We start from the raw sequence: 11,975 nt of genomic DNA on the forward strand, positions 1-11,975 counted from the left end.
CCAACTCCAGCTCCTCACAGACCGCGTTAGGGAACTGGAGCTGGAGCTGGATGAACTTCGGATCATTCGGGAGGAGGAGGGGGTGATAGATCGGAGTTATAGGGTAGTAGTCACACCTCAGGTACAGGATAAGGTTAGCTGAGTGACCATCAGGAGAGGGAAAGTGAATAGGCGGACAGTGCAGGGACTCCCTGTGGCCATTCCGCTCAATAATAAGGATACCACTTTGGATACTGTTGCGGGGAGGGGAAATAACCCACCAGAGGAAAGCCATGGAGGCCGGTCTCTGGTACTGAGCCTGACTCTATGGCTCAGAAGGGAAGGGGGGGAGAATTGGAGAGTGACAGTGATAGGAGATTCAATGGTTAGAGGAACAGACAGGAGGTTCTGTGGTCGTGAATGAGACTTCCGTATGGTATGTTCTGTCCCAGGGGGCCAGGGTCCGGGATGTCTCGGATTGAGTCTACAGGATTCTTAAGGGGGAGGGAGAGCAGCCAGAAGGCATGGTACACATCGGTACTAATTACATAGCTAGGGAAAGGGATGTGGAACTAAAAAGTGAATATAGGCAGTTAGGTTGGAAGCTAGAAGGCAGGATGAGCAGAGCAGTAATCTCAGGATTGCTACCGGTGCCATGGGCTAGTGAGGCTAGGAACGGAGAGTGAGTGCAGATGGACACATGGCTGCAGAGCTGGTGTCGGAGGGAGGGCTTCAGATATGTGGATCATTGGGATACCTTCTGGGGAAGGTAGGATCTGTACAAGGAGGATGGGTTACATCCGAACCAGGGGGCACCAATATCCTGAGTGGGAGGTTTGCTAGAGCTCTTCGGGATAGGAACCGGAGCTATGGATCAGAGGATGGGGTCACTGGTGAACAGGCAGATACAGTGTGCAGAGAGTCTGTGAGGAAGGACAGACAGTTGACAGGGCAGAGTTGCAGACAATGTGATGCGTTGAAATGTGTCTATTTTAATGCAAGAAGTGTCACAAGGGTGACAAACTCCGAGCATGGATCAGTACTTGGAACAATGATGCAATGGCCATTACAGAGACCTGGATATCTCAGGGGCAGGAATGGTTGTTGGATGTTCCAGGGTTTAGCAGTTTCAAAAGGAACAGGAAGGGAGGAAAAAGAGGTGGGGGGGGGGGCATTGCTAATCAGGGTTAGTATCACAGCTACAGAAAGGGAGGTCGTCGAAAAGGGTTTGTCTACAGAGTCAGTTTGGGTGAAAATCAGAAACAGGAAAGGAACAGTCACTTTATTGGGAGCTTTCTATAGACCCCCCAATAGCAACAGAGGGGGAGCAGATTGGGAGGCAGATTTTGGAAAGGTGCAGAAGTAACAGGGTTGTTGTCATGAGTGACTTCAACTTGGCTAACACTGATTGGAGTCTCCTTGGTGCAAATAGTTTGGATGGGGCAGATTTTGCTAGGTGTGTCCAGGAAGGATTCCAGACTCAGTATGTAGATAGGCCAACTAGAGGGGAGGCCATATTGGATTTGGTGCTTGGCAATGAGCCAGGCCAGATCTCAAATCTCTCAGCTGGACAGCATTTCGGTAACAGTGACCTCAACTCCCTGACCTTTACTATAGTCATGGAGAGGGATAGGAGCGCACAGTATGGGAAAGTATTTCATTGGAGGAAGGGGAGTTACAATGCTATTAGGCAGAAATAATGGAGCATAAATTGGGAACTGATGTTCTCAGGGAAATGCACAATAGAAATGTGGAGGTTGTTTAGGGAGCACTTGCTGATAGTATTGGACAAGTTTGTCCCACTGATGCAAGGAAGGGATGGTAAGGTGAAAGAACCTTGAGTGACAAGAGATGTGGAACATCTAGTCAAGAAGAAGAAGGAAGATTACTTAAGGTTGAGAAAACAAGAATCAGACAGGGTTCTAGAGGGTTACAAGGAGGGCTCTGAAGAATGGACTTAGGAGAGCTAGAAGGGAGCTTATAAAAGCATTGGCGGGCAGGATTAAGGAAAACCCCAAGGTATTCTATACTTATGTGAGGAGCAAGAGGATGGCCAGAGTGAGGGTAGAGTCAATCAGGGATAGTGGAGGGAACTTGTGCCTGGAGTCAAAGGTGGAAGGGGAGGTCCTTAATGAATACTTTGCCTCAGTATTCACTACTGAGAGGGACCTTGATGTTTCTGAGGACAACGGAATGTTAAAAAGGAGGATGTGCTGAAAAATTTGAAAATCAAAAGGATAGATAAATCCTCTGGGCCAAACGGGATATAGTCAAGGTTACTACAGGAAGTGAGGGGAGAGATTGCTGCACCTTTGACGATGATCTTTGCGTCCTCACTGTCCACTGGAGCAGAGCCAGATGATTGCAGCGTGGCAAATGTTATTCCTTTGTTCAAGAAAGGGACGAGAGATAATCCTGGGAATTACAGACCAGTCAGTCTCATGTCAGTGGTGGGTAAAGTATTGGAGAGAATTCAGAGAGAGACAGAATTTATGATTACTTGGAAAACCATAGTTTGATTAGAAAGCGTCAGCATGGCTTTGGGAGGAGCAGGTCAAAAAACATTGATGGAGGTTTAGTAGTGGATGTGGTGTACATGGATTTTAACAAAGCACTTGACAAGATTCCCCGTGGTAGGTTCATTCAGAAAGTAAGGCAACATGGGATACAGGGAAATCTGGATACAGAATTGGCTAGCCCATCAAAGACAGAGGGTGGTGGTAGATGGAAAGTATTCAGCCTGGAGCTTGGGGACCAGTGGTGTTCCGCAGGGATCGGTTTGGGACCTCTGCTCTTTGTGATTTTTATAAATGACTTGAATGAGGAAGTGGAAGGGTGGGTCAGTCAGTGTGCTGATGACACAAAGATTGGTGACATGATGGATAGTGTGGAGGGCTGTTGTAGGCTGCAATGGGACATTGACAAGATGTAGAACTGGGCTGATAAGTGGCAAATGGAGTTCAACTTGAAAAAGTGTGGAGTGATTCATTTTGGAAGGTCAAATTTGAATGCAGAATACAGGATTAAAAGCAGGATTCTTGGCAGCGTGGAGGAACAGAGGAATCTTGCTGTCCATGTCCATAGATCCCTCTAAGGTGCCACCCAAGTTGATAGGGTTGTTAAGAAGGTGTATGGTGTGTTGGCTTTCATTAGCAGCAGGACTGATTTAAGAGCCATGAGGTTATGTTGCAGCTCTATAGAACCAGGTCAGATGATACTTTGAATATTGTGTTCAGTTCTGGTCACCAAATTATAGGATGAATGTGGAAGCATTAGAGAGGGTGCTGACGAGATTTACCAGGATGCTGCTTGGACTGGAGGGCATGTCTTATGAAGAAAGGTTGAGGGAGCTAGGGTTTTTCTCATTGGAGTGGAGGATGAGAGGTGACTTGATAGAGGTGTACAAGATGATAAGAGGCATCGAGTGGATGGCCAGAGACTTTTTCCAAGGGCGGAAATGGCTATCACGAGAGGATGTAATTTAAGGTGATTTGGAGGAAGATTTTGGGGAATTGTCAGAGGTAGATTCTTTACACACAGAGTGGTGGGCGTGTGGAATGCACTGCCAGCAGTGGTGGTAGAGTCAGATACATTAGGGACATTTACGTGAGTCTTGAATGGATGATGGTACAATGAAGGATGTGCAGGTTAATTTGAGTTTAGAGTAGGATAAAAGGTTGGCACAACATCGAGGGCCGAAGAGCCTGGACTGTACTATGTTCTATGCCCCAATGCAGCAAATCTTATACAAATCCGGGCTTGGGCTGGTAAGTGGCAAGTCATATTTATGCCACACAAATGCCAAGCAATGGCTATCTCTCACAAAAATGAATCTGATCGTTGCCTTCACATTTGATGGCATTACCATCATTGAACACTCCACCATCAACACCCATTAGCATTGACTAGAAACTGAACTGGACTCACATATAAAGAAACAGCGACTATAAGAGCGGGTGAGAAGCTAGCAATCCAGCAGGGAGTAACTCATCTCCTGATTCTCCAAAGCCAGTCCACCATCTATAAGGCACAAGTCAGGAGTGCGCTGGAGTAATCCCCACATACCTGGATGGGGGCAGCTCCAACAACACTCAGAATAAAGCAGCCCACTTGACTGGCATTTCATCCACTACCTTCTCAAGGGAAATTAGGGATGGGGCAATAAATACTGAAAGGAATTTTTAAAAAAGACAATTCTCTAATGGAGGTCTTCATAGTTAATGCCAAATATGTCCTCAAATTGTGTCCTCACAAGCAAATTATAGCCACAGAATATTTTCAGCGCCAGGGCACTGATGGTTTTCTTTGCTTCCTTCAGCGGTTAGTGCTTTATTATTTCCTGCACTCCTGCTTATACTCACAACAGAAATCAGTATATAGCAACAAATGGTCACTGAGTGGTTGATTTAGGTTACTTCCCACAAGCAGCACTGTGATAAATGATCTGACAATAACATTTTTTTAATCTCTCTGAGAGAGCAGACGTCAGCTCACTTTAAAATCTCAGCTGAAAAGCTAACATGGAGCACTAATTAGCCACCAATCAGGCCAACACTTCATATAAGCAATCCACCGGTGCCCAGTCATTAACTAACACTGTATATAGATCACCTTTCTGTGATGATTGCTATCTCTTACCCCCTGTTATTGATGAGAATGCCCCTCCTGATACAATACGGTTCCTCCAAGGCGTGAATGGCTGACTTGGGATTCTCCACAAACTTAGACCAGAAGAGGGTGTATTCAGCGAGAGCACCAGCCATGGCAGTGCCGAGGACTGTCTGTGCCACACATCAGTACTTCCTTCCACTAACAGTGCTGACAGGGTGGCCTGGGGATGTCACAGCTCCCTCTGATCCCATGGTCATTCAGCGTAATATGACGCCCTTCAGTTTCAAACAGGTTCATGTTCCTGGAGAAGTCTTACTTCATGTTTGTTCATTTGATAGGCAAGTCCTTAACCCTTTCAGCAAACCTGCTGACCCACCGAATACAAGTTCCTTGCTATAAGATAATGATTAGCGTTCACAGTCACCGGTGTCATTCTGGGCAAATAGTCATTCCTCACGAGGGGTCACACCTGTTTATCTCATAACTTTCTCAACATCCTGAAACAGTTTACAGAGAAGCAATGACTTTTGCTGAAGCATTGGCTCTGTCTTAATGAAGGAAATTAATGCAAACTTCCATCAACAGTAATCTAATAACGAACTGTTTTCTATGTTAATTGAGGGACACTCCACTCTGGTTTGATGTGGTTTCATGCGGGCTTTTCCAACCACCTGCTGGGCTAGCACAACCCTCTGATTCTGAAGCTGAAAATATCATTGAACCCCAGGGAAAATCTTAATTCTAACCTTCACCCATAACATTCTGCTGCAGAGGAGAATTGAAGAAGTGATGTCAGGCAGGCACATGACTGACTCTGACCTTCAAGAGTTCAGTGGGTTCTGACAACGGGAACCCTACCCACCCAGAGGTGGGAACAACCAATGAACTGAGGTCACCATGGAAATGGAGCGTGTGACTCAGAGCTGAGTGGAAGTGCTGCGTTAATGGTGAAACCCCCTTCCAGCCTTGAAAGATTGTTCTGCCTTTGTAACCTGACAGGAACATCACAGAGAGAAAATTACTTTCCCTATTGAAATATTAATGGGCCATCTGTGGTCACAGTGTTAATTAAAGCCGGTTGAAGTGCAAGGCAGCAGGAAGCGATGTACTCAGGCCTGTGTACTGACATTAGGTTGTGGCTGGTTGGTTAGCAGCACTCTCCCCTCAGTTCGGAGCAAGAGGATTCCGGGTATGAACCCCATCTGAGCAATTGCTTTGGCTGCTATTCCCTGTAATGTACAGTGGGAGGTGCTGCAACCTCACTTCAGAAATGAGACATTAAACGTAGTGTCCATTTGCTCTCTCAGATGGAACCAATCTCATGACACTGTTCAGAAATGGGCAGAAGTGTCCTGGTTAATGGACTTGGTCAATCAACACATTGAAGCCAATTTTCTGGACATTATCTCGTTCCTGTTGTGTGCGCCCTTAGTACCCACAAATCATGTTGTCTTTCCTTTCCTGCAACAGTCACCACATATCATGTTTAATTGGCTATTGGGATGCCTTGGGGTTGTGAATGGTGCTGTTAAAAAATGGAAATCCCTCATTTTCTTTATGTTCAGTTCCTTGGGATCTTTCCAAGAGAGACCCAAAGCCAAGGCATATGTTTCTGCTTTAGCTGAGCATCACTTAGCTGCACAATGGAACAATGCTGTCAATGCTGCCACCATTCACACACTGCTGTTCACTTCTGTGGAGGTAACACTTCTTTGGAAAAAAAATTAAAATATCTGTTTCAGGTCAATGCTACCCAATGGCTACACAACCTGAAGGGATAACAACAGACAGCAGAGGTGAAACGATGTGACAATGGCATGTGTACAGCGCCATTACAAAGAAACCTCTTCAATAACATGAGCAAACATGCTAGAAGTATATGTAGGCCATTCAGCCCATTGATCCATTCAATAAGATTATGGCTAATCTGTTTAGTTTCTGAACCTTCCCCTCTCCTCCCAATAACCTTTGATCACCCTGCCAGACTGAAATCGATCTACGTCCGCCTTAAAAATATTCAATGACCCAGAGTTCAAAAATTGTACACCTGCCTGAGAGAAAAGATTTCTCATCATCTATGTCTTAAAACTGTAGCCCCTAACTTTAAAACAACATCTCCTTGTTCTGGACTCACCCAGAAGAAGGGGCATCCTTTCCACATCTGTCTTGTCAAGACCAGTTTAAATTAAGGGTCATAGCATCCTTACAGTTGGGAAACAGGCCATTCAGCCCATCAAGTCCACACCAAACTTCCAAAGGACATCCCAGCCAGGACCATCACCTTATCCTATCCCTGCCTTTCCCATGGCTAACCAACCTAGCCTGTACAATTTAGTACAGCTAATCCCACAAACCTACAGGTCTTTGGACTGTGGGAGGAAATTCACAACAGACATGGGGAGAATGTGCAAACTCCACATGTAGTCAACCAAGGCTCAAATTGAACACAAGTCCCTGAAGCTGTGAGGCAGCAATGCTAACCACTGATCCACTGTGTCATCAGTTTGGTAGACCTAAAATGTTAACTCTGCTTTCTCTCTGCAGATGCTACCAGACCTGACAAGTTTTTCCAGCAATTTTTGTTTTCCAGTCAGAATCCTATACTCTTCAATCATGACTCCTCTCATTCGTCTAAACTCCAGTCAATACAATTTTTCTCAGAAAACAATCCACTCATTCCAGGTATTAATCTAGTAAACCTTCTCTGAGTCACCTCCAACAGATTTATATTCTTCCTCAAAATTAGAAAGCTAAATTTGCGCAAATCTCACAAATGCCTCATATAAACTGGGGCATAATAACCTCACTGTCAATTCCTCTTGTAATAAAGGATAACAATCTATTGGCCTTCATAATTAATCACTGCACCTGCATGCGAGTGGCAAAAAATGGCGCCGGAGGATTGACAACTTTGTCATTGGTTGGGTCCAGTGTAGATGGCAGTGAAGCAGTGGGGGAAGGGCAGCATGACAACGTCAATGAGGTGGCCCCAGCAGCCAGAGAAGTGACTCTGATGTTGGTTGGTCCAGTGTAAGTGGTGGCTAGGTGGTAGCGGAGGGATATCGGCCCAGTGCCACAGATAGCGTCCGAGAATCGGCGACTTCGATGTTGGTTGGGTTTGATGGTGAAGCAGTGGTGGAGGGATGGCGATACAGACATCATTGACGGTGATGAGCTTGCTCAGGACTGATGGACTCTCTTCAAGCTGTATCCTTCCTTATTCTTATTCTCCTTATTCTTAAATTATTCAAAATGGCACCGTATCATGGCGACAACTGAAAGCTTTTCATTGCAATTTTCGGTATTCTTACAGGTAAATATGTGTGGCAATCATATCAAATCAAACTCTCGAACATCTTGGTCCTCCCCCATTATGGAATTCTGCAGTCATTCCCTTCAGTAAAATCATTCTCAGTTTTTTTTATTCTTCCTGGCAAAATGAACAGCTTCACATTTTCCTAAGTTGCATTCCATCTGCCAGATTTTTGCCCACTCACTCAACATATCTGAGGTTGATAGGTTCTTGATTGTCAAGAGGATCAAGGGTTACAGGGTGAAAACGGGAGAATGGGGTTGAGAAGCCGATCAGCCATGACTGAATGGCGGAACAGACTCCATTGGCTGAATGGCCTACTTTCTGCTCTTATATCTTATGGTGTTATGGTCTATCTCTCTTGGTCTGCAAACTCCTTATGTCCTCTTTACAACATACTTTCTGATGTATCTCAGTATCAACTGTAAACTTAGTAAACATGTTTTAACTCCCCTTATCGAGGTCATTGATATAAATTGCAAAAAGAAGAGAGCCCAGCACAGACCCCTGTGGGACTCTACTTACCACATCCTGTCTTTGTCTGTTTTCTGCCATTGACTCAATCCAGGCTAGCATGTTACCTCGGAAATAACGAGCTCTTACTTTATGTAGCAAATTGTCAAATGTCTTTGGGACATCCCAAGTACAGTACATCCATAGTAGGGTTTCCAGAAATGGGGATTGGGATGCCAAATAGTGTGGTGAGCTCCAAGGCAGCATTAGGCTGTTGTGGATCTCTGACCAAGTGAGGCCCTCACCATCACTGTGGTCAGTTAGGGCTCACAATGGTTTTCAACTCTCAAGATGGGCTCACATAGAAAAGGTTTGGGAACCACCAGTTTCTAGGTTCCCCTTTATCCCCAGTGAACGGTAGATCTTCATGACTTCCCTTTGATGAAACCATCCTAAGTCCTTTTGATGACCTTGAGCTTTTCTAAGTGTGCAGCTTTAACCTCTTCAATTACTGATACCAATGTCTTCCTCTAAGATAGATGTCATGCTAACGGGCTGATAATTCCTGCTTTCTGCCTTTTCTCCTTCTTGACTCGAAGAGTTATAGTTGGTACTTCGAGTCTGATGGAACTTTTCTGGAATCTAGAAAATTTTGGAAAATTAGCCGCCAGAACATCATTACCCACCACTTTGGGATACTCGGATGAAGTTTATCAGGACCCAGAGACTTGACAGCCTGAAGGTCCATCAGTTTGCTGACTACCATTTCCCCCCATAGTAAATTCACTAAGTTTCTCTCTCCCTACCACCTCCTGACTTATACCTATGCCTGCAACATTTTTGTATCATCACTAGAGTAGTCATAAGGAAAACAGAATTCCAATGTAAGAGTAGTTGGACTCAAAATGATAACTTTGTTTCTGCCCCTTTATAGATGCTGTCAGACTTTCTGAGTTTCTCCAGTGTTTTCTGTTTACATTTCAGATCTCCAGCATTGCAGTTTTTTTCTTTTATCACCTTATTAACTATTATTCACTCTCAATTCGTACATTTAGAAGTCCAACACTTAATTAGACAATAGACAATCGACAATAGACAATAGGTGCGGGAGTAGACCATTCTGCCCTTCGACCCTGCACTACCATTCAATATGATCATGGCTGATCATCCTTAATCAGTATCCTGTTCCTGCCTTATCTCCATAACCCTTGATTCCGCTATCCTTGAGAGCTCTATCCAACTCTTTCTTAAATGAATCCAGAGACTGGGCCCCCACTGCCCTCTGGGGCAGAGCATTCCACACAGCCACCACTCTCTGGGTGAAGAAGTTTCTCCTCATCTCTGTCCTAAATGGTCTACCCCGTATTTTTTAAGCTGTGTCCTCTGGTTCAGCACTCACCCATCAGTGGAAACATGTTTCCTGCCTCCAAAGTGTCTAATCCTTTAATAATCTTATATGTCTCAATCAGATCCCCTCTCAGTCTTTTAAACTCAAGGGTATACAAGCCCAGTCGCTCCAGTCTTTCAGTGTAAGGTAATCCCGCCATTCCAGGAATTGACCTCGTGAACCTACGCTGCACTCCCTCAATAGCCAGAATGACTTTCCCTAAATTTGGAGACTAGAACTGCACACAATACTCCAGGTGTGGTCTTACCAGCTACCTTTTTCAAGCCAAGAAGAATCTCTTGCTCAAACACTAAAACAGAAATCGCTGGAAAAGCTCAGCAGGTCTGGCAGCATCTGTGGAGAGAAATCAGAGTTAACGTTTCGGATCTAGTGATCCTTCCTCAGGAAAGGTTCTGTGGAAGACTTTTCGTATTGCCCATGGGCTCTTCTCTTAAAGCTGCTCTGTGAAAATGCCAACTCACCAGCTCTAACAAGGCTTACTTGATTTTTGTAGAAACCCATCTGATTCACTAATGCCCTTTAGGAAAGAGGATCTCCCATCCTTACCTGTCCTGGCCTGTTGATTCCAAATCAGACAGGCCTGTGTCTTTAAGACACATGACATCATGACATGTTGTCTGGGTACCTGACTCCCCTTCAGTCAGACTCTTTGAGTCATGGAGTTAGAGTATTACATTCAGTCAAAGTCAAAAATCACACAACACCAGGTTATAGTCCAACAGCTTTATTTGGAAGCAGCAAACTGCCCGGCTTTCAGCACTGCACCACACAACATTGTCACGGTAGACAGTGGAAGATGGGTCAGAGTGTCAATACGGATACCACCATTACATGTGGGCACACCACCCATCATGTACGTGGCAGGTACTCATGTGACTCAGCCAATGTTGTCTATCTCATACGCTGCAGACAAGGATGCCCTGAGGCATGGTACATTGATGAGACTGAGCAGAGGTTCCAACAATGGATAAATGGACACTGCACAAGAATCAACACACAAGAGTGTTCCCTCCCAGTTGGAGAACAGTTCAGTGGTCAGGGACATTTGACCTTGGACCTTCGGGTGACCATTCTCCAGGGCGGACTTCGGGACAAGCAACTACACAAAGTGGCCAAGCAGAGGCTGCTAGCCAAGTTTGGTACCCGTGGAGATGGCCTCAATCGGGACCTTGGGTTCATGTCACACTACAGGTGACCCCACTGCACCACACACACACACACACACACACACACACAGTTTCTAATACACAAGCTCTCTCTCATATGCTGGCACATACACAGCCCTCACACTCACACCCACATACACCACCCTCTCACAGATCTCTACCCCTCTACTCACACTCACACTCATACACATACACAAACTCTCTCACAGACACTCATACACCGTCACGCGCGCATACACACACACGTACACATATAAGTTTGTGGGATGAATTTGTACTTGCAGAATTACATTTTATTTTGTTCAAACATGGCATGAATCCATGTAAGATTCTGTAAATCCCTTTTTAGAAATAGAATTAGTCTGAACATTTCTCACATACGCATTCTATGCGTATGTGAGAAACCTGAGAATGACGAGAACGAGGGTAGGTCCGATCAAGGACAGTGGTGGGAGACTGTGTATTGAGTCGGAAGAGATAGGAGAGGTCTTGAACAAGTACTTCTCTTCAGTATTTACGAACGAGAGGGACTGTATTGTTGAAGAGGAGAGTGTGAAACGGACTGATAAGCTAGAAGAGATATCTGTTAGGAAGGAAGATGTGTTGGACATTTTGAACAACTTGAGGATAGACAAGTCCCCCGGGCCTGACGGGATATATCCTAGGATTATGTGGGAAGCAAGAGAGGAAATTGCAGTACCGTTGGCAATGATCTTCTCGTCTTCACTGGCAACGGGGGTGGTACCAGGGGACTGGAGAGTAGCGAATGTTGTGCCCCTGTTCAAAAAAGGGAATAGGGATAACCCCGGGAATTACAGGCCAGTTAGTCTTACTTCTGTGGTAGGCAAAGTAATGGAAAGGGTACTGAGGGATAGGATTTACGAGTATCTGGAACGGCACTGCTTGATTAGGGACAGCCAGCACGGATTTGTGAAGGGTAGGTCTTGCCTTACAAGTCTTATTGAATTCTTCGAGGAGGTGACCAAGCATGTGGATGAGGGTAGAGCAGTGGATGTAGTGTACATGGATTTTAGTAAGGCATTTG

At 45.1% G+C, this 11,975-nt stretch overlaps 1 protein-coding gene across 1 annotated transcript in view; it reads right to left on the reverse strand.

Moving 5' to 3' along the window:
* The window catches only part of LOC140467067 (uncharacterized), a 125,389-nt gene extending 120,647 nt beyond the window's left edge, over positions 1 to 4,742 (reverse strand). Inside the window, exon 1 of the mRNA XM_072563127.1 lies at positions 4,618 to 4,742. Within this exon, the coding sequence (XP_072419228.1) occupies positions 4,618 to 4,742 (125 nt within the window). The remainder of the gene's footprint in view (positions 1 to 4,617) is intronic.
* Between the last annotated feature and the right edge of the window lie 7,233 nt (positions 4,743 to 11,975).

This window comes from Chiloscyllium punctatum, chromosome 45, assembly GCF_047496795.1.
Source record: "Chiloscyllium punctatum isolate Juve2018m chromosome 45, sChiPun1.3, whole genome shotgun sequence".
Taxonomy (NCBI): Eukaryota; Metazoa; Chordata; class Chondrichthyes; order Orectolobiformes; family Hemiscylliidae; genus Chiloscyllium; species Chiloscyllium punctatum.